Raw genomic sequence first — 26,767 nt, 5'->3', positions numbered from 1 at the left:
ATATTTTATTATTCACTTATTTTTTAATGTTTATTTTATTTTTGAGAGAGAGAGAGAGAGAGAGAGAGAGAGAGCGCGTGAAAGAGCACAAGTGGGGGAAGGGCAGAGAGAGAGGGACAGAGGATCCAAAGCAGGCTCCACACTGACAGCAGAGAGCCTAATGCAGGGCTTAAACTTGCCAACTGCAAGATCATGATCTGAGCCAAAGTCAGACACTGAACCGACTGAACCACCCAAGTGCCCCCCCGCCATGTATATTTTAAACAGAAAGACTTAAATGGCATGCTACCTAAATATTTTTTAACTGCTAGCTTTTATAGACTTTCACTGAAGCAGTTTGAAGCAGAAAACTCTTCCTGTTTCAGGAGTTCACTTGGAACAAATAGGAGACAGATTTAAGTATAGACAGAAGATGGTGATGGTGAACCTACACGTTAGGTAATACCATATGCCTTAAAAGTTAAAACTAGACTTCTTAGGTTATCTAGCTCTCGCTGAGATCCGAGAAGACTTTACAAACTGCATTGAAAGCCAATTGAGAAGATATGTACTTAAAATTCACAACAAACTCCAAACTCCTTTATTCTTGCCACTAAACTAAGCTTTCTTCTTTCTCAAAACTCTGCTAGAAGTACACATTTTAAATGAATTGTTCTAAGACTAAATCTTATTTATACACGCAATTACCCATATTTATTGGCTTTTTCCCCCCTGAAATTTGGGTGCTCTTTCCTTAACTCCACATTGTTCTTCTGACTTTATCCATTCCAGAAACTTTTAGATTTGTTTCTGGCCCCACATACCTGATATTAAAATGGGTGTCACAGCTCTTACTTAGATTGGTGTAGAAGAAATAGTGGCAGCCCAGGATTCAGACAATGTGAATTAAATCTTGTCCTACATATGTGAGACTGGATAATTTACTAAATAATCTGGTGCCTTGATTCTTCATAAATAATACAAGTTGGTTGAACTGGATGATTTTAAGATCCTTTCCACACACATATTAATATTGCAACATTCAACTAGTACCTGAAAGCAGTGACAACTGCTTGAGAGTGACCTCATGTCAATACTATGCCTAATTTCTAAGTCAAGGAGGCTCACAATTCTTGGGACCTTTGTATTTATAAAGTCTGTATTGGTAGGAATCAATTCAGTAAATGACATGGCATGAAAAAGACCAGCTGGTGCTTGGGGAATAAACAGATGTTCAAGTTGCAGTGAGAGTTATTAAAACATTCAAATTTGGCCACAGTTAAAGATGAATCACAAAATGTTATGATTGTTCTTAAGTGCTTCATGTATATGGTATGGATATTGTGGGATAAGGGAAGCCAGTAGGCTTTTAACTTTTATCTTGGACCATAGCAAAGGTAAGAAAAATAAGATTATTTGACTTGTGGGATTACAAATGTCATCTCTCAGTTCCTCCACTAATTTTTGAGAATAAGGCCTGTGTTTCCCTGCTCAGAGAAAAATTCATACTGTGAATAATAGAATCAATGAATGGTTGAGAGTTTAGATTTTATAATATTCACTTGAATCATTATAGAGTAGGGGAAGAAAAAAGAAATGAAAAGTGAAGAAATATATGACACATTCTAAATACATAAAAGATGTTAAGTGATCATTAAGTCTTTAATATCTCTACATAATCAGAATAACAACCAATAAAATTTAGATGAATATTAAGTATTTCTCTATTGAGAAATTTTGAAATATCTACCTTGTGCTTGACTTGTACTCATCAAGTAAAAGGAAATAATTTGATGGAACTACATTATACACAGCTGGGGTAATAAAGAACATTGGATATTAGATTTGGAGGCCTGAGTTCACATCACAGGGCAAGACTTTACTATATTACCCTGAGAATATTACCACATTATCATTTTGAACTTTAATGTCCTCATCTGTAATGAGAAATATAAAACATATTCAGTTTCATAAAAATACTCAATTTTTTGTAGTGAATTTTAAATAACACTAATTTGAAAAGATAAGCTAGTCAAAGCCACAATAGGATATCACCTCATACCTGTTAGAATGGCTATCATAAAAACGATAAGAGATATCAAGTGTTGTCTAGGATGCAGAGAAAAGGGAGCCCTAGCACACCTCTGGTGGGAACGTAATTGGTTCAGTCACTTGGAAAACAGGACGGCAGCTCCTCAGGAAATCAAAAATAGAACTACCCCATATGATCCAGCAATCCTACCTCTGAGAATATACCCAAAAGAAATGAAATCAAGATCTTGAAGAGATATCTGCACTCTTCAAGGTAGCATTATTCACAATAGCCAAGATATAGAAAGAACCAAAGTGTCAGTCAACAGATGAATGGATGAAGATGTGGTATTACATACAGTGGAATATCATTCAGTCATGAGAAAGAAGGAAATTCTGCCATTTGCAATAACATGAAAACATTACGCTAAGTGAAATAAGTCAAACAGAGAGTCATTTACATGTGAAATATAGAAAAGCTGAACATATAAAAACAGAGTAGAATGGTGGTTAACAGAAGCTTGAGAGTGGGGAAATGGGGAGATGTTGGTAAAAGGGTACAGACTTTCAGTTACAAGATGAATATGTTTTGTAGATCTAATGTAACGTATGGTAATTATAGTTAACTACACTGTTTTACATACTTGGAGGTTGCTAAGAGAATAGATTTTAAATGTTTTCACCACAAAAAAGAAATGCTAATTGGATGAAGTGATGGAGATGTTAGCTAACTCTACAGTGGTAATTGTTTTACAATATATAAACGCACCAAATCAACATGCTGTACACATTAAATGTATATGTTAATTATATCGCAATAAAGCTGGAAAAAGTTTTAAAAAATAAAAAGGATACGAACCATGTAGATTTTTGGTCGAGAAAACAACAGGTTTAAGTTCCATAAAGTAGAAATGTTACAATCACTCTATGATCAAATGCAACAAAACTAGAAAATAATGGCATTTTTTAAAGGTTTTTGCACATGGAAATTTAAATATTTTAAATATCTTCTCTTAAACTCTGGTGGCTAAAAAACAAACTACAAACCAAAATTATAGATTTTCTTAAAATTCATGATAATAAATATATGACATTTTTGAATCTATAAAGAATATTTAAATGGCATTTAGAAGAAAATGTATAGCTTTAAACATTTATCAAAAATAAGTGAAATAGGGCGGCGGAAGATGGCGGCGTAGGAGGATGCTGGGCTCACCGCGCGTCCTGCTGATCACTTACATTCCACCTACACCTGCCGAAATAACCCAGAAAACCGCCAGAGGATTAGCAGAACGGAGTCTCCGGAGCCAAGCACAGACGAGAGGCCCACGGAAGAGGGTAGGAAGGGCGGTGAGGCGGTGCTCGCTCCACGGACTGGCGGGAGGGAGCCGGGGCAGAGGGGCGGCTCACTGGCCAAGCAGAGCCCCCGAGTCTGGCTGGCAAAAGCGGAGGGGCCAGACGGACTGTGTTCCGACAACAAGCGCGACTTAGCCTCTGGGAGGTCATGTTAACAGCTCTGCTCAGAAAGCGGGAAGGCTGGAGGACAAAGGGAGGGAGAGCTGCTGAGCCCCTGGAGGACAGAGCTTAGTTTGGTGGGGAACAAAGGCGCTCGCCAGCACCATCTCCCCCGCCCATCCCCCAGCCAAAATCCCAAAGGAAACCAGTTCCTGCCAGGGAACTTGCTCCTTCCCCGCAAACACCCAACTCTGTGCTTCTGCGGAGCCAAACCTCCCGCTGGGAGCCAAACCTCCAGCGGATCTGACTCCCTCCCGCTGCCACAGGGCCCCTCCTGAAGTGGATCACCTAAGGAGAAGCAAGCTAAGCCTGCCCCTCCTGCTCCCGTGCACCTTGCCTACCCACCCCAGCTAATACGCCAGATCCCCAGCACCACAAGCCTGGCAGTGTGCAAGTAGCCCAGACGGGCCACGCCACCCCACAGTGAATCCCGCCCCTAGGAGAGGGGAAGAGAAGGCACACATCAGTCTGACTGTGGCCCCAGCGGTGGGCTGGGGGCAGACATCAGGTCTGACTGCGGCCCCGCCCACCAACTCCAGTTATACACCACAGCACAGGGGAAGTGCCCTGCAGGTCCTCACCACTCCAGGGACTATCCAAAATGACCAAACGGAAGAATTCCCCTCAGGAGAATCTCCAGGAAATAACAACAGCTAATGAACTGATCAAAAAGGATTTAAATAATATAACAGAAAGTGAATTTAGTATAATAGTCATAAAATTAATCACTGGGCTTGAAAACAGTATAGAGGACAGCAGAGAATCCCTTGCTACAGAGATCAAGGGACTAAGGAACAGTCACGAGGAGCTGAAAAACGCTTTAAACGAAATGCAAAACAAAAGGGAAACCACGACGGCTCGGCTTGAAGAGGCAGAGGAGAGAATAGGTGAACTAGAAGATAAAGTTATGGAAAAAGAGGAAGCTGAGAGAAAGAGAGATAAAAAAACCCAGGAGTATGAGGGGAAAATTAGAGAACTAAGTGATACACTAAAAAGAAATAATATACGCATAATTGGTATCCCAGAGGAGGAAGAGAGAGGGAAAGGTGCTGAAGGGGTACTTGAATAAATTATAGCTGAGAACTTCCCTGAACTGGGGAAGGAAAAAGGCATTGAAATCCAAGAGGCACAGAGAACTCCCTTCAGACGTAACTTGAATCGATCTTCTGCACGAAATATCATAGTGAAACTGGCAAAATACAAGGATAAAGAGAAAATTCTGAAAGCAGCAAGGGATAAACGTGCCCTCACATATAAAGGGAGACCTATAAGACTCGTGACTGATCTCTCCTTTGAAACTTGGCAGGCCAGAAAGGCTTGGCATGATATCTTCAGTGTGCTAAACAGAAAAAATATGCAGCCGAGAATCCTTTATCCAGCAAGTCTGTCATTTAGAATAGAAGGAGAGATAAAGGTCTTCCCAAACAAACAAAAACTGAAGGAATTTGTCACCACGAAACCAGCCCTACAAGAGATCCTAAGGGGGATCCTGTGAGACAAAGTACCAGAGACATCACTACAAGCATAAAACATACAGACATCACAATGACTCTAAACCCGTATCTTTCTATAATAACACTGAATGTAAATGGACTAAATGCACCAACCAAAATACATAGGGTATCAGAATGGATAAAAAAACAAGACCCATCTATTTGCTGTCTACAAGAGACTCATTTTAGATCTGAGGACACCTTTAGATTGAGAGTGAGGGGATGGAGAACTATTTATCATGCTACTGGAAGCCAAAAGAAAGCTGGAGTAGCCATACTTATATCAGACAAACTAGACTTTAAATTAAAGTCTGTAATAAGAGATGAAGAAGGGCATTATATAATAATTACAGGGTCTATCCATCAGGAAGAGCTAACAGTTATAAATGTCTATGCGCCGAATACCGGAGCCCCCAAATATATAAAACAATTACTCATAAACATAAGCAACCTTATTGATAAGAATGTGGTCATTGCAGGGGACTTTAACACCCCACTTACAGAAATGGACAGATCATCTAGACACATGGTCAATAAAGAAACAAGGGCCCTGAATGATACATTGGATCAGATGGACTTGACAGATATATTTAGAACTCTGCATCCCAAAGCAACAGAATATACTTTCTTCTCGAGTGCACATGGAACATTCTCCAAGATAGATCATATACTGGGTCACAAAACAGCCCTTCATAAGTTTACAAGAATTGAAATTATACCATGCATACTTTCAGACCACAATGCTATGAAGCTTGAAATCAACCACAGGAAAAAGTCTGGAAAACCTCCAAAAGCATGGAGGTTAAAGAACACCCTACTAACGAATGAGTGGGTCAACCAGGCAATTACAGAAGAAATTAAAAAATATATGGAAACAAATGAAAATGAAAATACAACAATCCAAACCCTTTGGGACGCAGCGAAGGCAGTCCTGAGAGGAAAATACATTGCAATCCAGGCCTATCTCAAGAAACAAGAACAATCCCAAATACAAAATCTAACAGCACACCTAAAGGAAATAGAAGCAGAACAGCAAAGGCAGCCTAAACCCAGCAGAAGAAGAGAAATCATAAAGATCAGAGCAGAAATAAACAATATAGAATCTAAAAAAACTGTAGAGCAGATCAACGAAACCAAGAGTTGGTTTTTTGAAAAAATAAACAAAATTTACAAACCTCTAGCCAGGCTTCTCAAAAAGAAAAGGGAGATGACCCAAATAGATAAAATCATGAAGGAAAATGGAATTCTTACAACCAATCCCTCAGAGATACAAACAATTATCAGGGAATACTATGAAAAATTATATGCCAACAAACTGGAACACCGGGAAGAAATGGACAAATTCCTAAACACCCACACTCTTCCAAAACTCAATCAGGAGGAAATAGAAAGCTTGAACAGACCCATAACCAGTGAAGAAATTGAATCGGTTATCAAAAATCTCCCAACAAATAAGAGTCCAGGACCAGATGGCTTCCCAGGGGAGTTCTACCAGACATTTAAAGCAGAGATAATACCTATCCTTCTCAAGCTATTCCAAGAAACAGAAAAGGAAGGAAAACTTCCAGACTCATTCTATGAAGCCAGTATTACTTTGGTTCCTAAACCGGACAGAGACCCAGTAAAAAAAGAGAACTACAGGCCAATATCCCTGATGAATATGAATGCAAAAATTCTCAATAAGATACTAGCAAATCGAATTCAACAGCATATAAAAAGAATTATTCACCATGATCAAGTGGGATTCATTCCTGGGATGCAGGGCTGGTTCAACATTCGCAAATCAATCAACGTGATACATCACATTAACAAAAAAAAAGAGAAGAACCATATGATCCTGTCAATCGATGCAGAAAAGGCCTTTGACAAAATCCAGCACTCTTTCTTAATAAAAACCCTTGAGAAAGTTGGGATAGAAGGAACATACTTAAGATCATAAAAGCCATTTATGAAAAGCTCACAGCTAACATCATCCTCAATGGGGAAAAACTGAGAGCTTTTTCCCTGAGATCAGGAACACGACAGGGGTGTCCACTCTCACCGCTGTTGTTTAACATAGTGCTGGAAGTTCTAGCATCAGCAATCAGACAACAAAAGGAAATCAAAGGCATCAAAATTGGCAAAGATGAAGTCAAGCTTTCGCTTTTTGCAGATGACATGATATTATACATGGAAAATCCGATAGACTCCACCAAAAGTCTGCTAGAACTGATACATGAATTCGGCAAAGTTGCAGGATACAAAATCAATGTACAGAAATCAGTTGCATTCTTATACACTAACAATGAAGCAACAGAAAGACAAATAAAGAAAGTGATCCCATTCACAATTGCACCAAGAAGCATAAAATACCTAGGAATAAATCTAACCAAAGATGTGAAAGATCTGTATGCTGAAAACTATAGAAAGCTTATGCAGGTAATTGAAGAAGATACAAAGAAATGGAAAGACATTCCCTGCTCATGGATTGGAAGAATAAATATTGTCAAAATGTCAATACTACCCAAAGCTATCTACACATTCAATGCAATCCCAATCAAAATTGCACCAGCATTCTTCTCAAAACTAGAACAAGCAATCCTAAAATTCATATGGAACCACAAAAGGCCCCGAATAGCCAAAGTAATTTTGAAGAAGAAGACCAAAGCAGGAGGCATCACAATCCCAGACTTTAGCCTCTACTACAAAGCTGTCATCATCAAGACAGCATGGTATTGGCACAAAAACAGACACATAGACCAATGGAATAGAATAGAAACCCCAGAACTAGACCCACAAACGTATGGCCAACTCATCTTTGACAAAGCAGGAAAGAACATCCAATGGAAAAAAGACAGTCTCTTTAACAAATGGTGCTGGGAGAACTGGACAGCAACATGCGGAAGGTTGAAACTAGACCACCGTTCACAAAAATAAACTCAAAATGGATAAAGGACCTGAATGGGAGACAGGAAACCATCAAAACCCTAGAGGAGAAAGCAGGAAAGGACCTCTCTGACCTCAGCCGTAGGAATCTCTTACTGGACACATCCCCAAAGGCAAGGGAATTAAAAGCAAAAGTGAATTACTGGGACCTTATGAAGATAAAAAGCTTCTGCACAGCAAAGGAAACAACCAACAAAACTAAAAGGCAACCAATGGAATGGGAAAAGATATTTGCAAATGACATATCGGACAAAGGGCTAGTATCCAAAATCTATCAAGAGCTCACCAAACTCCACACCCGAAAAACAAATAACCCAGTAAAGAATTGGGCAGAAAACATGAATAGACACTTCTCTAAAGAAGACATCCGGATGGCCAACAGGCACATGAAAAGATGTTCAATGTCGCTCCTTATCAGGGAAATACAAATCAAAACCACACTCAGATATCACCTCACGCCAGTAAGAGTGGCCAAAATGAACAAATCAGGAGACTATAGATGCTCGCGAGGATGTGGAGAAACGGGAACCCTCTTGCACTGTTGGTGGGAATGCAAATTGGTGCAGCCGCTCTGGAAAGCAGTGTGGAGGTTCCTCAGAAAATTTAAAATAGACCTACCCTATGACCCAGCAATAGCACTGCTAGGAATTTATCCAAGGGATATAGGAGTGCTGATGCATAGCGGCACTTGTACCCCAATGTTTATAGCAGCACTCTCAACAATAGCCAAATTATGGAAAGAGCCTAAATGTCCATCAACTGATGAATGGATAAAGAAATTGTGGTTTATATACACAATGGAATACTACGTGGCAATGAGAAAGAATGAAATTTGGCCTTTTGTAGCAACATGGATAGAACTGGAGAGTGTGATGCTAAGTGAAATAAGCCATACAGAGAAAGACAGATACCGTATGTGTTCACTCTTATGTGGATCCTGAGAAACTTAACAGAAACCCATGGGGGAGGGGAAGGGAAAAAAAAAAAAAGAGGTTAGAGTGGGAGAGAGCCAAAGCATAAGAGACTGTTAAAAACTGAGAACAAACTGAGGGTTGATGGGGGGTGGGAGGGAGGGGAGGGTGGGTGATGGGTATTGAGGAGGGCACATTTTGGGATGAGCACTGGGTGTTGTATGGAAACCAATTTGACAATAAATTTCATATATTGGAAAAAAAAATATGTGAATTAGATTCCCAACTCAAAAATTTAGGAAAAGAATATAGCAGAAGCCAAAATAAGGCTAAAGAAATTAATGAAGTAGCTAAGAGGAGGAGAATTTAGTATTTTTTTTTAAGTTTACTTATTTGAGAGAGAAAGAGATTGAAAGACATAGAGAGTGGGAGGGGGAGAGAGAGAGAGAGAGAGGGAGAGAGAGAGAGAGAGAGAGAATGAATCCCAAGCAGGCCCTGCACTGTGAGCATGGAACCTGATGTGGGGCTTGAGCCCACAAATTGTGAGATCATGACCTGAGCCAAAACCAAGAGTCGGACGCCTAACCAACTGACCCACCCAAGTGCCCCAAGAAGTAGAATTTAGTAATAAATCAAAATCTCAGTTCTTTAAAAAAACTGCTTTGAATATATCTGGGTTGTTAGTTTTTACTTAGGTTGAATTCTATCAGTCAGAGTTCAGTTTAGAAAACAGAGCCACTGTGCATTATGGGATAAGGATTCAACCATAGAAATCAGACCCTGAACAATTGTGGAAAGACCTGCAGAAGTAAAAATATAAAATGAGGAGTTGCAGAATCAGAGGCAACACCAATGAGTCAATCTAAGAAAGCAAGCTCATCTAGCCAATGAAGTAGGGCTATAAAAGGAAGCTGGTACAAGAAAAAGGAAAAGGAAAAGGAAAAGGAAAAGGAAGAAAGAAGGAAAGAAAGAAAGAAAGAAAGAAAGAAAGAAAGAAAGAAAGAAAGAAAGAAAGAAAGAAAGAGAAAGGAAGGAAGGAAGGAAGGAAGGAAGGAAGGAGAAGGAAGGAAGGAGAAGGAAGGAGAAGGAAGGAAGGAAGAAAAAATGAGAAAGAAAGATGTGAAATTGTTAGTTGTGTGCATAGGCAGTTGCATCTGTTAGTTGTGTGCATCTGTCATGGCCTGTGGGTACTGTAGATACTCAAATAAGACAGGAAAAAGAATTGGGATACAGAGTTGGAGTAAAACAAGTCAGAACCAGAACCTCTAGGAATGTCTGCATCTGCATGATATCTAATCTAACCATAATGATCAGAGGGGAATGGCTACTGCTTTATGCTGACTCCTCTCACATCCCAAACAAACTTCTTTTAAACAATACTAACCCAGAAACCTGCAGGGTAGGGGATTAGGGAAAATGCAGTTCTTATGTAACCATGTCCACAATAAAAAAATTCTGTTCACTTCTCCCCACAATCCACAGGAGAGACTCAGTTAAATTTATTTGGGAGATTGGCTGGTGCTAGAACATCCAGGATGGGTTTCCTTACATTTTTGTTGCTCAGCTTGAGTGGCTGAAATGGCTGGGGGTCTCTTCCTTTCTACACAGTATCTTACATCCAGTAGTCTAGCCTGAGCTTATTTATATGACGAAATTTTTATTTTATATGATGAAAATCAAAGCTGTAGGACTGTTAAGGGCTCAGCTCTGGAACTCACACAACAACCCTTCAGCCACATTGTATAGTGCTAAGCAATTTACAAGGCCAACCAAGATTCAAGGGATTAAGCAAAAATCCATTTCTTATTTGAAGGAGATATAAAATATTCTGGTTATTGTTTTTAATATGTCGCTATCCACTCTCTGGACACAATTATTTACATTTCTCTCAGATAGAAAACATGCCCACTCAATTGCAAGATACCCAAAGTCTCAGGCAATTACAGCTTTTGGCTTAAGGTCCAGAATCATTTCTTCTGTACCAGTTCCAGATATATATGCAGCCCCTTGGGTACAGATCCTCTTAGTATGGATATCTCTGAACCGAAAAAGATACCATTTGCTCTATTCTCCACACAACATACAATGATGAGACTATGATCAGTTAATTGTGATGGGTCAGCCAATGCAAAAAGCAGGTAACACACAGCAGGCCCTGGCCCACAGTTATTCTGAAATACTTCTGGGTATTTCGTCAACTTCCCTGACTCCAGAGGGCAGAGAATGTTCCTTGTCTCTGGCCTGGTTCTGCCCCCTCCTCCCCGAGGTAGTTCCCTAGTCCATTGATCTAGGTAGCTCTTGGCCACAACCTAAGAGTCATTTTTCTTTTTTCCATAGGTGACAGACTATGTTTTCTGCTGAATAGTTCCCTCGGCCTACTTCAGATCTACAAAAAATTGGGAGCCCCAGAGATCTCTCTTGATTCCCATTTGTAACATATCTTTCAAAATGTTGTGGGCTCTCAATGTACTAAATGCTATACAAGATGGATAAAGCGAAATGACAGATCAAATGTGCACAGCATTGGGGAAAGGAGGAGAGGAAGGAAAGAGCAAAATACAGTTACTAACCTAAAACTCTCTGGATTGTAGTGTAATGTTCAGGGTTTTAGATGTGGGTTTTAAAGTTCTACCACAAGGTGAACTTTTAGAGCTAAGGCCAGGGCAGCAAGAGTAGTTCATGAATAACACTACTTCCCAAAATATATTTTATAAGTTTAAAATTGTATTCAAAGATTGTTATCTTGCAAAATGTAACCCCAATTATGAAAGGTGTGTGCCTTTTATTACCAGTAATTACAAATACAGCAGTCAAAAAGAAGCTAACCAGGAATCTAGTGCAAGTAATGGAGAACTATCAAAGAAAAGTGGCATTTCTTGCATCCCATTTCAATTCACATTTCTCATCATCTTTTTTATTTTTTAAGGTCTATTTAGATTGTTTTTAAATTTTATTTTCTTAAATTTATATCCAAATTAGTTAGCATATAGTGCAACAGTGATTTCAGGAGTATATTCCTTAATGCCCCTTACCCATTTAGCCCATCCCCCCTCCAACAACCCCCCCAGTAACCCTCTGTTTGTTCTCCATATTTAAGAGTCTCTTATGTTTTGTCCCCCTCCCTGTTTTTATATTATTTGTTTCCCTTCCCTTATGTTCATCTGTTTTGTCTCTTAAAGTCCTCATATGAGTGAAGTCATGATTTTTGTCTTTCTCTGACTAATTTCACTTAGCATAATACCCTCCAGTTCCATCCACGTAGTTGCAAATGGCAAGATTTCATTCTTTTTGATTGCTGAGTAATACTCCATTGTATATATATACCACATCTTCTTTATCCATTCATCCATCGATGGACATTTGGGCTCTTGCCATACTTTGGCTATTGTTGATAGTGCTGCTATGAACATGGGGCGCATGTGTCCCTGTATCCCGTGGATAAATGCCTAGTAGTGCAATTGCTGGGTCATAGGGTAGTTCTATTTTTAGTTTTTTGAGGAACCTCCATACTGTTTTCCCAAGTGGCTGCACCAGCTTGCACTGCCACCAACAATGCGAAAGAAATCCTCTTTCTCCGCATCCTTGCCAACATCTGTTGTTGCCTGAGTTGTTAATGTTAGCCATTCTGACAGGTGCCAGGTGGTATCTCATTGTGGTTTTGATTTGTAGTTCCCTGATGATGAGTGATGTTGAGCATTTTTTCATGTGTCAGTTGGCCATCTGGATGTCTTCTTTGGAGAAGAGTCTACTCATGCCTTTTGCCTATTTCTTCACTGGATTATTTTTTTTTTTGGGTGTTGAGTTTGGTAAGTTCTCTATAGATTTTGGATACTAACCTTTTACCTGATATGTCATTTGCAAATCCTTGAGTCAATTTAGGTAGTTTGTATATTTCTAGGAATTTGTTCATTTCACCTAAGTAATTTACTGGCATATAATTATTCCGAGGATTTATTATATCTTTTTAAATTTCTGTAAGATCAGTAGTGGTGACCCCTGCTGCAATGATGCTGTCATTTGAGTCTTCTTTTGTTTGTCAGTCATGCTAATCTTTTCAAAGAACCTTGTGGTTTCATTCATTTTATCTATTGCTTTGCTACTCTCTATTTCATCAGTTTCTACTCTACTCTTTGTTATTCCTTTTCCTTGCATTAAGTTTTATCTTTTTTCTCCAGTGTCTTAAGGTGGAAGATTGGGTTATTAATTTGAAATCCTTATTATTTTTTTTAATGTAATTGTTTAGAGCTGTAAATTTCTCTCTAAACACTGCTACTTTAGCTACATCCCATAAGTGTTAGTATGTTGTGTTTTTTTATAATTTTTTTTTACATTTATGTATTTTTGAGAGACGGAGAGAGAGACAGAGTGTGAGCAGGGGAGGGGCAGAGATAGAGGGAGACACAGAATCTGAAGCAGGCTCCAGGCTCCAAGCTGTCAGCACAGAGCCCGATGTGGGGCTCGAACTCACAAACTGAGAGATCATGACCTGAGCCGAAGTCAGAGGCTTAACCGACTAAGCCACCCAGGACCTCAGTCTTAATTTTAATTAACCTCCAGTAGGTGAATAGTAGGTGTGTCTTAATTTTAATTCACCTCCAAGTATATTCTAATCTTCTTTGGATAACTTCTTTTACCAGTTGGTTATTTAGAAGTATATCGTTTAATTTTCACATATTTGTGAGTTTACCAAATTTCTTTTATTGATTTGTAACTTCATTCCATCAAGGTCAGAGAACACACTTGTTATATTTCAATCTATTTATGGATATTTGCTTTATGGGACTAGTATACGGTCTATTCTAAAGAATGAGACATCTGCACTTGAGAATACATATGCTGCTGTTGTTTGGTGAACTATTCTATCGGTGTCTACTAGACCTGGTTGGTTTACAGGACTGTTCTTCTATTTCCTTGTTGATCTTCTGCCTAGTTATTCTACCCATTATTGAAAGTGAGGTATTGAAGTCTCCAACTATGATCCAACTACTATTGTTGAATTGTCTGTATCTCCCCTCATTGTTGTCACTTTTTCCTTCATGTACATTGGTGCTGTTATTAGGCTCTTATAGTTTATGACTGTTATATCTTCCTGATTGACCCTTTTATCATTATAAAATGCCTCTTGTTGTCTCTAGTAGAATTTTTGTCTTAAAGTCTATTTTGTCTGATAGTCTAATCACTCCAACTTTTCTGTGGTTGCTGTTTGCATGTTATGTCATTTTCAATTTTTTGCTTTCAATCTCTGTCTTCGAATCTAAAATGTGTCTCTTATTACTTTTATTTTTTAAAATATTAACTTGAGAGAGAGAGAGAATGGGGGAGGGGCAGAGAGAGAGGGAGGAAGAGAGAGAATCCTAAGTAGGCTCCGTGCTGTCAGTGAGGAGGCTGACACAGGGCTCAATGCACAAACCATGAGGTCATGACCTGAGTCAAAATCAAGAATTGGACACTCAACCAACTAAGCCACACAAGCGACCCTAAAATGTGTCTCTTTTAAATAGAATATAGTTGTATCTTATTTTGTTTTTTACAGTCTGACAATCTCTGACTTTTGATCGGGTTATTTTTAATGCATTCACATTTAATGTTGATATTGATATTATTGGATTTACATCTATTTTGCTTTTATTTTCTATATATGTCATGTTTTCTTAATTCTTCTCCTTCTCCTTTACTATTTTCTTTTGCATTGAATAAATATTTTTATTAAAAATTTTTTTATGTTTATTCATTTTTGAAAGACAGAGACCAGAGCACAAGCAGGGGTAGGGCAGAGAGAGAGGGAGGACACAGAATCTGAAGCAGGCTCCAGGCTCTGAGCTGTCAACACAGAGTCCGACATGGGGCTTGAACTCACAGGCCATGAGATCATGACCTGAGCTGAAGTCAGATGCTTAACTGACTGAGCCACCCAGGCGCCTCTTGAATAAATATTTTTAATGTAGTCCTTTACCTTCTTTAATGATTTTTTTGTTATCTTTTTGAATTATTTCCTTAGTAGTTCCAGTTCTTACTGTGTATCTTATGGACATCAGCTTCAGATTTATATTAACTTGATACTAGTGAGAAATGGAAACAGTACTTTTATATAGTTCTATTCCCTTTCCCTCTATTTTGTGATATTATTGTTACACGTATTATGTTTATAATTATTATAGTACACTGTTACAATTATTACCTTAGTCTTTTTAATTATTTTTTTTTAAATTTACACCAAGGGAAGAATTTATTTTTAAAAAGTTCTTATTTAAATTCCAGTTAGTTAACATACAGTGTAATATTAGCTTTAAGTATACAGTATAGTGATTCAACACTTCTATATAGTGCCTGGTGCTTATCACACGTGCACTCCTTAGTCCCCATCAACCATTTAACCCATCCCCCACCCACATCTTCTCTGGTAACTATCAGTTTGTTTTCTACAATTGAGAGCCTATTTCTTGGTTTGCCCCTCTCTCTTCTTTCCCCTTTACTTGTTTGTTTTGTTTCTTAAATTTCACACATTAGTGAAATCATATGGTATTTGTCACTCTTTGATTTATTTTGCTTAATATTATACTCTCTAGTTCCATCCATGTCATTGCAAATAACAGGATTTCTTTCCTTTTTGTGGCTGAATTATATGCCACTGTATATATACAACATCTTCTTAATCCAATCATCAAACATTGGACACTTTGGCTGTTTCCATAATCTGGCCATTGTAAATAATGCTGCTATAAACCTAGGGCTGCATGTATCCTTTTGAATAAGTGTTCTTGTATCTTTTGGGTAAATATCTAATAGTGAGATTACTGTGGATTGTAGGGTAGTTCTATTTTTAACCTTTTTCTTTCTTTCTTTCTTTCTTTCTTCTTCTTTTTTTTTTTTTTTTTTTTTTAGGAACCTCCACGTTGTCTTCAACAGTAGCTGTACCAGTTTGCATTTCCACCAACAGTGCAGGAGGGTTCCTTTTTTTCTACATCCTTGCCAGCATTTATCCCTGGTGTTTTTGAGTTTAGCTATTCTGACAGGTGTGAGGTGATATTGTAGTTTTGATTTGGATTTTCCTGAAGATAAGTGACGTTGAGCATCTTTTCATGTGTCTGTTGGTCATTGGTATGTCTTTTTTGGAGAAATGTCTGTTCATATCTTCTGCCCGTTTTTTAATTGGATTATTTGTTTTGGGTATTGAGTTTTATAATTTCTTTACATATTTTGGATACTAACCTTTTATGAATATGTCATTTGCAAATATATTTTCCCATTCCTTAAGTTGCCCTTTAGTTTTGATTGTTTCCTTTGCTCTGCAGAAGCTTTCATTTTGATGTAGTCCCAACAATTTATTTTTGCTTTAATGTGCCTTGCCTCAGGAGATATATCTAGAAAAATGTTACTATGGCCAATGTAAGAGACATTACCACCTGTGCTTTCTTCTAGGAATTTTATGGTTTCAGGTTTCACACATTTAGGTCTTTAATACACTTTATTTTTGTGTATGGCATAAGAAAGTGGTCCATTCTTTTGTGTATAGCTGACCAGTTTTCCCAACACTATTTTTTGAAGAGACTTTTTCCCATTGGATATTCTTTTCTGCTTCACTGAAGATTAATTGATCATATAATTGTGGGTTTATTTCTGGGTTTTCTACTCTATTCCATTGATTGATATGTCTATTTTTGTGCCAGTGCCATACTGTTTTGATTACTACAGCTTTGTAATGTAACATGAAATCTGGAATTGTGATATTTCCAGCTCTGCTTTTCTTTTTCAAGGTTGCTTTGGCTATTTGAGGTCTTTTGTGGTTCCATACAAATTTTAGGATTGTTTGTTCTAGTTCTGTGAAAACTCCTGTTGGTATTTTGATAGGGATTGCATTAAATTTGTAGAATGCTTTGTGTAGTGTAGACATTTTGACATTATTTGTTCTTCCAATCCATGAGCATGGAGTGTCTTTCTATCTCTTTGTGTCGTCTTGAATTTCTGTCATCAATGTTTTAGAGTTTTCAGAGTACAGGTCTTGCACCTCTTTGATTAGGTTAATTCCTAGGTATCATATTTTTGGTACAATTGTAAATGGGACTGTTTTCTTAATTTTTCTCTCTGCTGCTTCATTATTAGTGTATAAAATGCAACACATTCTGCACATTTGTATCATGATTTTGTATCATGCAACTGCACTGAATTCATTTATCAGTTCTAATAATTTTTTGGTAGGTTTTTTTTTTTTAATTTTTTTTAACGTTTATTTTTGAGACAGAGAGAGAGCATGAATGGAGGAGGGTCAGAGAGAGGGAGACACAGAATCTGAAACAGGCTCCAGGCTCTGAGCTGTCAGCACAGAGCCCATCGCGGGGCTCGAACTCACAAACTGCGAGATCATGACCTGAGCCGAAGTCGGCCGCTTAATGGACTAAGCCACCCAGGCTCCCCGGTAGCTTTCTATATATAGGATTTCTACATATAGAATTATGTCATCTGCAAATAGTGAAAGTTTTACTTCTTCCTTATCAATTTGGATGCCTTTTCTTTTTGTTGTCTGATTTCTGTGGATAGGACTTGCATTACTACTTTGAATAAAAGTTGTGAGAGTTAATATCCTTGTCTTGTTCCCGATCTTAGCTGAGTATGATGTTACCTGTGGGTTTCCCATATATGGCATTTATTTATTATGTGGATGTATTTTCCCTCTAACCCTACTTTGTTGAGGGCTGTTATTGTGAATGAATGTTGTATTTTGTCAAATGCTTTTTCTAAATCTACTGAAATGATCATATGGTTTTTATCCTTTCCTTTATTGATGTGAGGTATCATGATGATTGATTTGCAAATATTGAACCACGCTTGCATCCTGGGAATTAATGCAACTTGATTGGGGTGAATGGTTTTCTTAATGTATTGTTGGATTTGGTTTGCTAATATATATATATTATTTATTTATTTTGAGAGAGAGTGAGTGGGGGAGGGGCAGAGAGAGGGAGAGAGAAAATCCCAAGCAGGCTCTGCGCTGTCAACACAGAGCCTGACCTAGGGCTCAATCTCACAAACTGTGAGATCATGACCTGAGCTGAAATCAAGAGTTGGATGCTTAACCGATTCAGCCACCCAGATGCCCCAGTATGGTAATATTTTGTTGAAGATTTTTGCATCTATGTTCATCAGAGACATTGGCCTGTAGTTATTTTTGCAGTGTCTTTATCTGGTTTTGGTATCAGGGTGATACTGGCCTCATAGAATGAATTTGGAAGTTTCCTCCCTCTTCTATGTTTTGGAATAGTTTGGGAAGAATAGGTATTAACTCCTCTTTAAATGTTTGGTACAATTTGCCTGTGAAGCCATCTCGTCCTGGACTTTTACTTATTCTAAGTTTTTTTTAAAATTTTGATTTAGTGGTAATTGGTCTGGTCAAACTTTTTATTACATCCTGATTCAATTTTGGGAGTTTATATATTTACAGGAATTTTTCCCTTACTTCTGTGTTGTCTAATTTGTTGGCAGATAGTTTTTTATAATATTCTCTTACAGCTGTTTGTACTTCTGTGGTGTTGGTTATTTCTCCTCTGTCATTTGTGATTGTGTTTGAGTCCTTTATCCTTTTTTTTTCTTGATAAGTCTCACTAGAAGTTTATCAATTTTATTATTTTTTTCAAAGAACCAGCTCTTGGTTTCATTGATCAATTCTATTTTTAGTTTCTGTATCATTTATTTCTGCCCTAATCTTTATTATTTCCTTCCTTCTGCTGGTTTTAGGTCTTGTTTGCTATTCTTCCAGCTCCTTTACGTATCAGGTTAGGTTGTTTATTTGAGATTTTTCTTGCTTCTTGTGGTTGGTCTATATTACTATAAAATTCCCTCTTAGAACTGCTTTTGCTGTATCCCAAAGTTTTAGACCAATTGTTTTCATTCTCATTTGTTTCCATATGTTTTTCGAGTTCTTCTATGATTTCTTGGGTGACCCATTCATTGTTTAGTAGCATGTTATTTAACCTTCATGTATTTGTGGTCTTTCCAGATTTTGTCTTGTTGATTTCTAGTTTCATAGCAAGTGGTCAGAAAGATTCATGGTAAAAAAAAAAATGCATGATATAACTTCAGTCTTTGTGAATTCATTGAGACTTGTTTTGTAGACTTGTTTTGTGATCTATTCTGGATAATATTCTGTGTGCCCTTGAAAAGAAGGTGTATTCTGCTGCTTTAGGATGGGATATTCTGAATATATTTGTTAAATCCATCTAGTCCAATGTGTCATTCAAAGCTACTGTTTCCTTGTTGATTTTCTGTTTGGATAATCTGTTCATTGATATAAGCAGGATGTTGCAGTCCTCAACTATTATTGTATTACTATCAATTAGTTTATCTTTATTAACTGTTTTATGTATTTGGGTGCTTTAATTTTGGATGTATAAATATTTACAACTGTTATATCTTCTTGTATTGTCCTCTTAATGATTATATAGTGTCCTTCTTTGTCTCTTGTCTTTGTCTCTTGTTTTAAAGTCTATTTTGTTTGATATAAGTATTGCTACTTCAACTTCCTTTTCAATGTGCATGTGTCTTTAGGTCTGAAATGAACCTCTGTAGGCAGTATATGGATTTTTTTTAATCCATTTCATCACTCTCTTTCTTTTGACTGGAGCACTGAGGCCATTTACATTTAAAGTAATTATTGATAGGTATGTATTTATAGTTATTCTGTTACTTGTTTTATGCTTTTTTTTTAAATTTTTTTTTTAACATTTATTTATTTTTGAGACAGAGAGAGACAGAGCATGAACAGGGGAGGGGCAGAGAGAGAGGGAGACACAGAATCTGAAACAGGCTCCAGGCTCTGAGCGGTCAGCACAGAGCTTGATGCAGGGCTCGAACTCATGGACCGTGAGATCATGACCTGAGCGAAGTCGGACACTTAACCGACCGAGCCACCCAGGCGCCCCGTTTTATGCTTGTTTTTATAGTTCTTCTCTTACGTTATTCCCTTGTTCTCTTCTTTCACAAAAACTTGGCTTTCTTTAGTCATAGACTTGGATTCCTTTCTTTTTATTTTTTGCATATCTATTACTAGTTTTGGATTTGTAACTAGCATTAATTTTATATATAACATCTTCTGCATAGGGCCATCTATATTAAATTGATGGTCACTTAAGTTTGTATCCATTCTTACTTCTCTCCCTCCCGCCTGCCACATTTTAGGTATATGGGGTCCTTTACATTCTTTCATTTTGTGAGTCCCTTATTGACTTATTTTTACAGATATATTTTTTCTGCTTTTGTGCTTCCCGCTTTGCTTACTCTTACTTATGGTCTTTCCACTCAAAAGGTCCCTTTTGACATTTCTTGTAGGGCTGGTTTAGTTGTCATGAATTCCTTTAACTTTTATTTGCCTAGAAAACCCTTTGTCTCTCCTTCTATTCTGAATGATAGCCTACTGGATAGAGTATTCTTGGCTGTATGTTTTACCTTTCAGCACTTTGAAAAATTCCTGCTGAAAAATCAGTTGATAGCCTTATGGAGTTTCCCTTGTATGTAACTGTTTTTTTTTTTTTTTCCCTCCCCTCTTGTTGCTTTTAAGATTCTCTCTTTATCACTACTTCTTGCCATTTTACTTATTATGTTTCTTGGTGTGGACCTCCTTGGGTTGATTTTTTAGGCGGCTCTTTATGCCTCCTGGATTTGGATGTTTGCTTTCTTCCATATATAAGGGAAGTTTTCAGCTATTATTTCTTGAAATAAATGTTCTGCCCTTTTTCTCTCTCTTCTCCTTTTAGGATCCCTATAATGTGAATGACATTGCTGAGTTCCTCTGACATATTTTCATTTTTTTATTGTTCTTTTTCCTTTTGCTGTTGTGCTTGGGTGCTTTCCGTTACTGTATCTACCAGCTCACTGATTCATTCCTCTGCTTCCTCTTGTTTACTAGTTATTCCTTTTAGTGTATTTTTAATTTGAGTTATTGAATTTCATCTCTGATTGTTCTTAATATTTTCTTTCTCTTTGTTGAAGATTTCACTGAGATTCTCCACACTTTTCTCAAGTCCAGTGAATATACTTAAGGCCATTGCTTTGAAATCTTTATCAGGCATATCACTCATCTCCATTTAATTAAGCTCTTTTGCTGTGATTTTGTTCTTTCACACACACACACACACACACACACACACACACACACACACACACACTAAAAGGTAGACATATCTATTTTCACTTAAAATGTTTTTAAGATTCAACTATGCTGTAATTTGTATCAGTCTTCATACATCATTTCATTTTATGGCTAAATAATAATCCATTGCATCGCTCTAGCACATTTTGTTCATTCATTTATCAACCTTTTGGCTGTTGTAAATAGTACTGCTGTGAATACTTGTGTATAATTTTTTGACACAAAACAGTAAAAAATAGTAAGAAGTGAAAAATATTCAAATCCATATAAATAGCAAAATGCATCATTTCCCTGCCCCTGCAAGACCACTTTCTTGAGTAAACATTCTATAAGTTTTATCTAAAATTCAGTTCACTAATGATCTCTGAGAATTGTGTGAACATTAGATTTGACTGTATTTTTTTCACTAATTTTTTATTTATAGGTATTCAATATACCCAAAGAAATAATAAATGACTTGAAGCAGAGGTGAATGTTTTTGGGTTTTATTCTCCACTGCCTGTAGAACATGGTTAGATAATCAGAGGTGCTTATTAAAGCTCACTGGTTTGATATTTCTGGCTAACTCTTAAATGATGTCTGTTCTAACTTCCATTCCATGAATCTCTCTGGTCCAGATGAAAATAATCATTGTAAATTCCCATAAGACTTTTGACATATATTCTTGTTGTGAGCCAAATAATACCATCTCTGCTATTTAATGAATCCCATTGCAAGATGTTTTCTTGGTCAAGCCCCAAGTTTCTACAATATCCATTTTATCTACAGCCGCTAAACAACTAATGATCAACTAGGTCATTTATTTATATTTAAAATTACCTCCTATATGCTCTCTGTCGGAGCCTACCTAACACTGAATAATCTCAAACCCTGATTCTGCTGTAGATCTGGTAAGTTTAAGTGTTTTACAAAATTATTTCTACTGAAAGATTTTAAATCTCTGCCCTTCCTACTTCCATCTCCTAACCCTGATTTCATGGAGCTGAGATCAATAAAAGAGTTTGCATATATTAGCATATATGAAAGAACAATTCAACAGGGGAGGGCTTAAAGAGCTTAATCTTGGGGCTCTTTCCCATAAAAAGGATGTGATATAGTAGTCTTTAGGAGATAAAGGTACATTTTTAAGTCATAGAACTATAGATAGTTGTAGGAGGAACAGATTCATATTTTAACAGAAAAGAAATTGTGAAGAAAAGGTAAATGCCTTTCTCTGAGCTGTATGGCTATAATGTAGTAAACCTGATAATAAAGCAGTCTTCTTCCATTTGATAAAAATCAGCAAAACTAATTTTCTCTGTGATGGGTCCAACTGATAACTTATCTGCGATTATGTTGAAAATCTTCTCTGGAAATTTACAAGCATTCTGCAACTGTTCACTGAAGCCTGTCTATAATGCAACATATATATAATATATATATATATATATATATATATAATAATTTTTATATATTCTTTCAGTAAGGGTATTCTTAGTGATGAATTCTAAATGACTTCTGTGTGTGTGTGTGCATGTGCGTGCATGTGTATAACACGCAGCCATCCCAGAGCAGGTGCTTCCTTAATGTTAGCTATTATCCTTAGGATTATATAGATGAATAGATGGACAAATACATAGTTAAGTAGATACATAATGACATATTCTCAATTTAATTGCTATATAGTACCAAATAACAGATATTATTTTCAATATCTATGACTTAAGCTTTATTTCACTATAATCTCTAATACCCTATAATTATCTTTCAAACTAACGTACGAATGAAGATGGAAAGAATAGCAAAGAAGTTTTCACAGAGGAAACAACATCTTAGAAAGTGGATTCTTAGAGCTTTTGTTTAAATAGAATTGTATTTTCTGTCTCTTTTTTCCTTTGATACAGGTTTCCACCTATCAATCAGGACAATGGATGCGGCCAATAAGTCTGTTTCTGAATTTGTTTTGCTTGGACTCTCTAATTCCTGGGAACTACAGCTGTTTTTCTTCATAGTGTTTTCATTGTTTTATGTGGCAACAATGGTTGGTAACAGTCTCATAGTCATCACGGTTATAGCTGACTCTCACCTACACTCTCCTATGTATTTTCTACTTACCAACCTTTCCATCATTGATATGTCCCTTGCTTCCTTTACCACCCCTAAGATGATTGCAGACTACCTCACTGGACACAAAACCATCTCCTTTGATGGTTGTATCACCCAGATATTTTTCCTACACCTTTTTACTGGTACTGAGATAATTTTACTTATGGCCATGTCCCTTGATAGGTATATTGCAATATGCAAGCCTCTCCGCTACACTTCAGTCATAAGACCCTGGGTGTGCGCTGCCCTTGTGGTGGCTTCCTGGGTTGTGGGAGTCATGCATTCAATGAGCCAGGTCATATTTGCTCTCACATTACCATTCTGTGGTCCCAATGAAGTAGACAGCTTTTTCTGTGACCTTCCTGTGGTGTTCCAGCTAGCTTGTGTAGATACTTATGTTCTGGGCCTGTTTATGATCTCAACAAGTGGCATAATTGCATTGTCCTGCTTTATTCTTTTATTCAATTCATATGTTATTGTCTTTGTTACTATCAAGCATCATTCTTCAAAAGGATCATCTAAGGCCCTTTCTACCTGCACAGCTCATTTCATTGTTGTATTCATGTTCTTTGGGCCATGCATCTTCATCTATATGTGGCCACTAAACAGTTTTCTTACAGACAAGATCCTGTCTGTGTTTTATACCATCTTTACTCCCATTCTGAACCCAGTAATTTATACTTTAAGGAATCAAGAAGTGAAGACAGCCATGAGGAAACTGAAAAAGAGGCTTCTAAATCCTAACAAGACAACTCCTTGGCATTATTTTTAATTTTAAATTCTAGTTCTAGTTTTAACTTCCCAGGCATTACATGGCACAGTTTTTGTGTACACAGAATTATGACTAGGCTCTTATTTCTGGAGTTCCCATCAAATTGTAATCAAATCAAATTGCAATCAAATCATAAATATTAAAACTACTCTTAGTCATATGTTTAAAATACATGTTATATTTCACAAAATCAAGTTGACAGAAACAATTTCTTCCAGAAGCAAAGACTATCTATAAAAATGCCAACAGTTCCTGCTCCAGTTAGGAAATTCAACATTAACAATCTATTCAATGGAAACGATGAACAAAAAATGAGAAGAGGAAATATAGGTTAAAAGGGAACTAGAAGATAATGACATTTATATACAACTTGTTACCAGGTTACTCAGAGAATTGTCCCTAAAGTATGTCAAATTAGTAAGATTTCTATAAGCCTTAGAAACTCCATACTGCTATAGGATTATCCTCTGACAAGCAGTGATTTTTCCATATATACCTGAGTCATTCCTACTTAACGTTTAAAACAATTTGTAATCTCTTCTAATTGAAGAAAACCCTAGATGTATTTCATTACAAATGCTGATGAGGTCCAAAGCAAATGCTGTAAGTAGAAGAGTCTCCACCACTCACTTTTAGCTAATAAGCAAAGATATATAGCCATGATAACTTCTGATAATACATTATGAATAAAGAGGCTGAAGTATTCCACAAATTAGAAAATATTACAAATGAGTTTCAAAGCAGTAAATTTTGTTTCATACAGGTACTATGTCAGTTTAATGGCTGAGAAGTTAAAACTGGAATTAAAATAAGAGATACAGTTTATAATAACAGTTTATGGACAACCTATGATTTCATTTTAAAGTACTGGACTGGTTTACAGTTTGGTTAAATTACTTTTTCCTTTTAATATATGGTTGCAAAAATAAGAAATATGTGCTTAGTAATACACTGTCAATGTAATAAGTATGTTTCTTTATACAAATGGTGTTTTTTTTTTTTAAGTGTTAAATAGGTTCAAGATTAGCTTTAAGGTACACAAGGTATCTCTGCCACCTGCTGGTTGTTACTGGAATTGCAATAATTGAAAACCAGAAGAAAGAATTCCGCGTACCTTGCTTTGCAAATCATCTTGTTTAAATTTATGGCACACATGAAAGAACTAATTGCTATTTGAAACTGGGTAAATGATATTTATAGTGTTCAGCATATTATCCAACTTTTATGCACAAGAAAATATCTGTTACAATCACAGTATTTGATAAATATCAAGTTGTTCTTCTCTGGCATTATTGAGTAAATAATAACCAAGAATTACATATGCACTAATTATCACTGATGAGAGAGAAGTTAAGAAAAGGATATTCCTGTTAATTTTAAGCCAAATGCCAGCAAAAATGTGTTTTTTCTTCATCAGAGTGTGTTTATTTTTTCATTTTTTAAAAAATTTAAAGTTAGTTAACATATAGTGTAATATTCGTTTCAGGAGTGGAATCCTATGATTCATCACTTACATATAACACCCAGTGATCTTGCCAACAGGGAAACAAATTTACAGTTAAAAATGTATGATATTGTGTTAAAACCCTAGGAATGGTTGAAACTGTTGGGTAAAAATGTCTATAGTATTAACACTAATCTGAAATGTGTTTATATCCACCAAATAATAGCATAATTCTATTTGAAATAGGAATACACATGGATCAATTTAGGGTGTGTGTGCATGTGGTATGTGAACTTTCACTTATGTGTGAAAATATGCAAATGTGTTCAGGATCAAGGAATTAATTTATGTAGAAATTTTCTAACTGGTATTTTGTTAATGCCCCCCAAAATTCTTTCACATATTTATTTGAATAGGGAGTATATTTTGTAATGAAATGGTTTTTGCAAGATTAAAGTGTTGAGCCTTTTCAAAAGAATGTCATCAATCTTCAGTACTTGTGTGGAGAATTATAAAACTCAAGGACATTTGCCAAAACCCTTAAAGGTACAACTGATCAGCAGACAACTCTGCAAAACAAGTCAATAATGAGACTGATTAGTTGGAATTATAGTAAGATTCTGCAGCTGAGAATGAAAAGGATCACAGCCTCTGAAGGACTTCGATAAATAAAGGCAACTACAACTACCTTCCCTTGTGGTTCAGTGTAAAGAATAAATGTACAAGTTAGCTCTATGTATTACATAAATCTTAATTAGGAGCTACAGGTGGATTATTTTATCACCTTGTCTCCTCATCATGCTGCTGACACTCTTTTATACAAGGGTAAGTACAGTGACAGGACACAGGCTCCCTATGCAGTAGTAAAGATGGTGCCATTTGCCACTAGGGCGTCCAATTCTAAAAATATTTTCAAAGCATTCTAGATGAACAGAAGCCAGCTAATATAAACATATAAACATACCAGGTTGAGGGTGGCTTTAAGTGGTCTAAATTTCCAATAACACAACTGAGAGAGTATTACTATTAAGATATTAATTAAGAAGACTTCCTTGATAAGCACTCACTCTTTCTTTAGGTGTTTGGAAAGCTGGGCAATGACAAACTTATGAGCCTTCAAAAATTTAAAAAGCTGTCTTATAAAATTAAGCAGAGTAATCAATTGCAGATAAAAAAATAAAAATTAGGTTTGGATGAAATGATAAAATATAAATTGTAGTATGTGATGGAATTGAATATATGTAATGGCAATAAAAACTGTACATAATGTACATTTCCAAAAATATTTGAGGAAAATTTCAGAATACTATGTAGTGTTATATTGAAGCCCATTTTAGACCCTCTTCTTTGTATGGGTTTCCTCCAAGGTCCTGGAATGGACCCTAACAAGTTTTTACTCACAGTTTTGACTCTTTTTTTTCTTAAAGAAGTCCCCTTAGATTATACAGACTTTAGACCCTATTGAACCTGGAT

The 26,767-nt window shown here is 36.7% G+C and overlaps 1 protein-coding gene across 1 annotated transcript; it reads left to right on the top strand.

Moving 5' to 3' along the window:
* Positions 1 to 22,890: 22,890 nt before the first annotated feature.
* On the top strand, positions 22,891 to 23,850 carry LOC109255630 (olfactory receptor 4K2). The gene has a single exon (XM_019430458.2). It carries the CDS (start codon positions 22,900 to 22,902, stop codon positions 23,848 to 23,850), a length of 951 nt encoding a protein of 316 aa, XP_019286003.2. The 5' UTR covers positions 22,891 to 22,899.
* The last annotated feature ends 2,917 nt before the right edge of the window (positions 23,851 to 26,767 follow it).

This window comes from Panthera pardus, unplaced genomic scaffold, assembly GCF_024362965.1.
Source record: "Panthera pardus isolate Hobbes unplaced genomic scaffold, ASM2436296v1 HiC_scaffold_24, whole genome shotgun sequence".
Classification (NCBI taxonomy): Eukaryota; Metazoa; Chordata; class Mammalia; order Carnivora; family Felidae; genus Panthera; species Panthera pardus.
The sequence above is the reverse complement of the archived record's forward strand: the minus strand, read 5'-3'. Positions and strand labels throughout refer to the sequence as shown.

Coding starts and splice junctions, on each gene's coding strand:
- LOC109255630 (XM_019430458.2), top strand. CDS start 22,900: ATGGATGCGGCCAATAAGTCTGTTTCTGAATTTGTTTTGCTTGGACTC.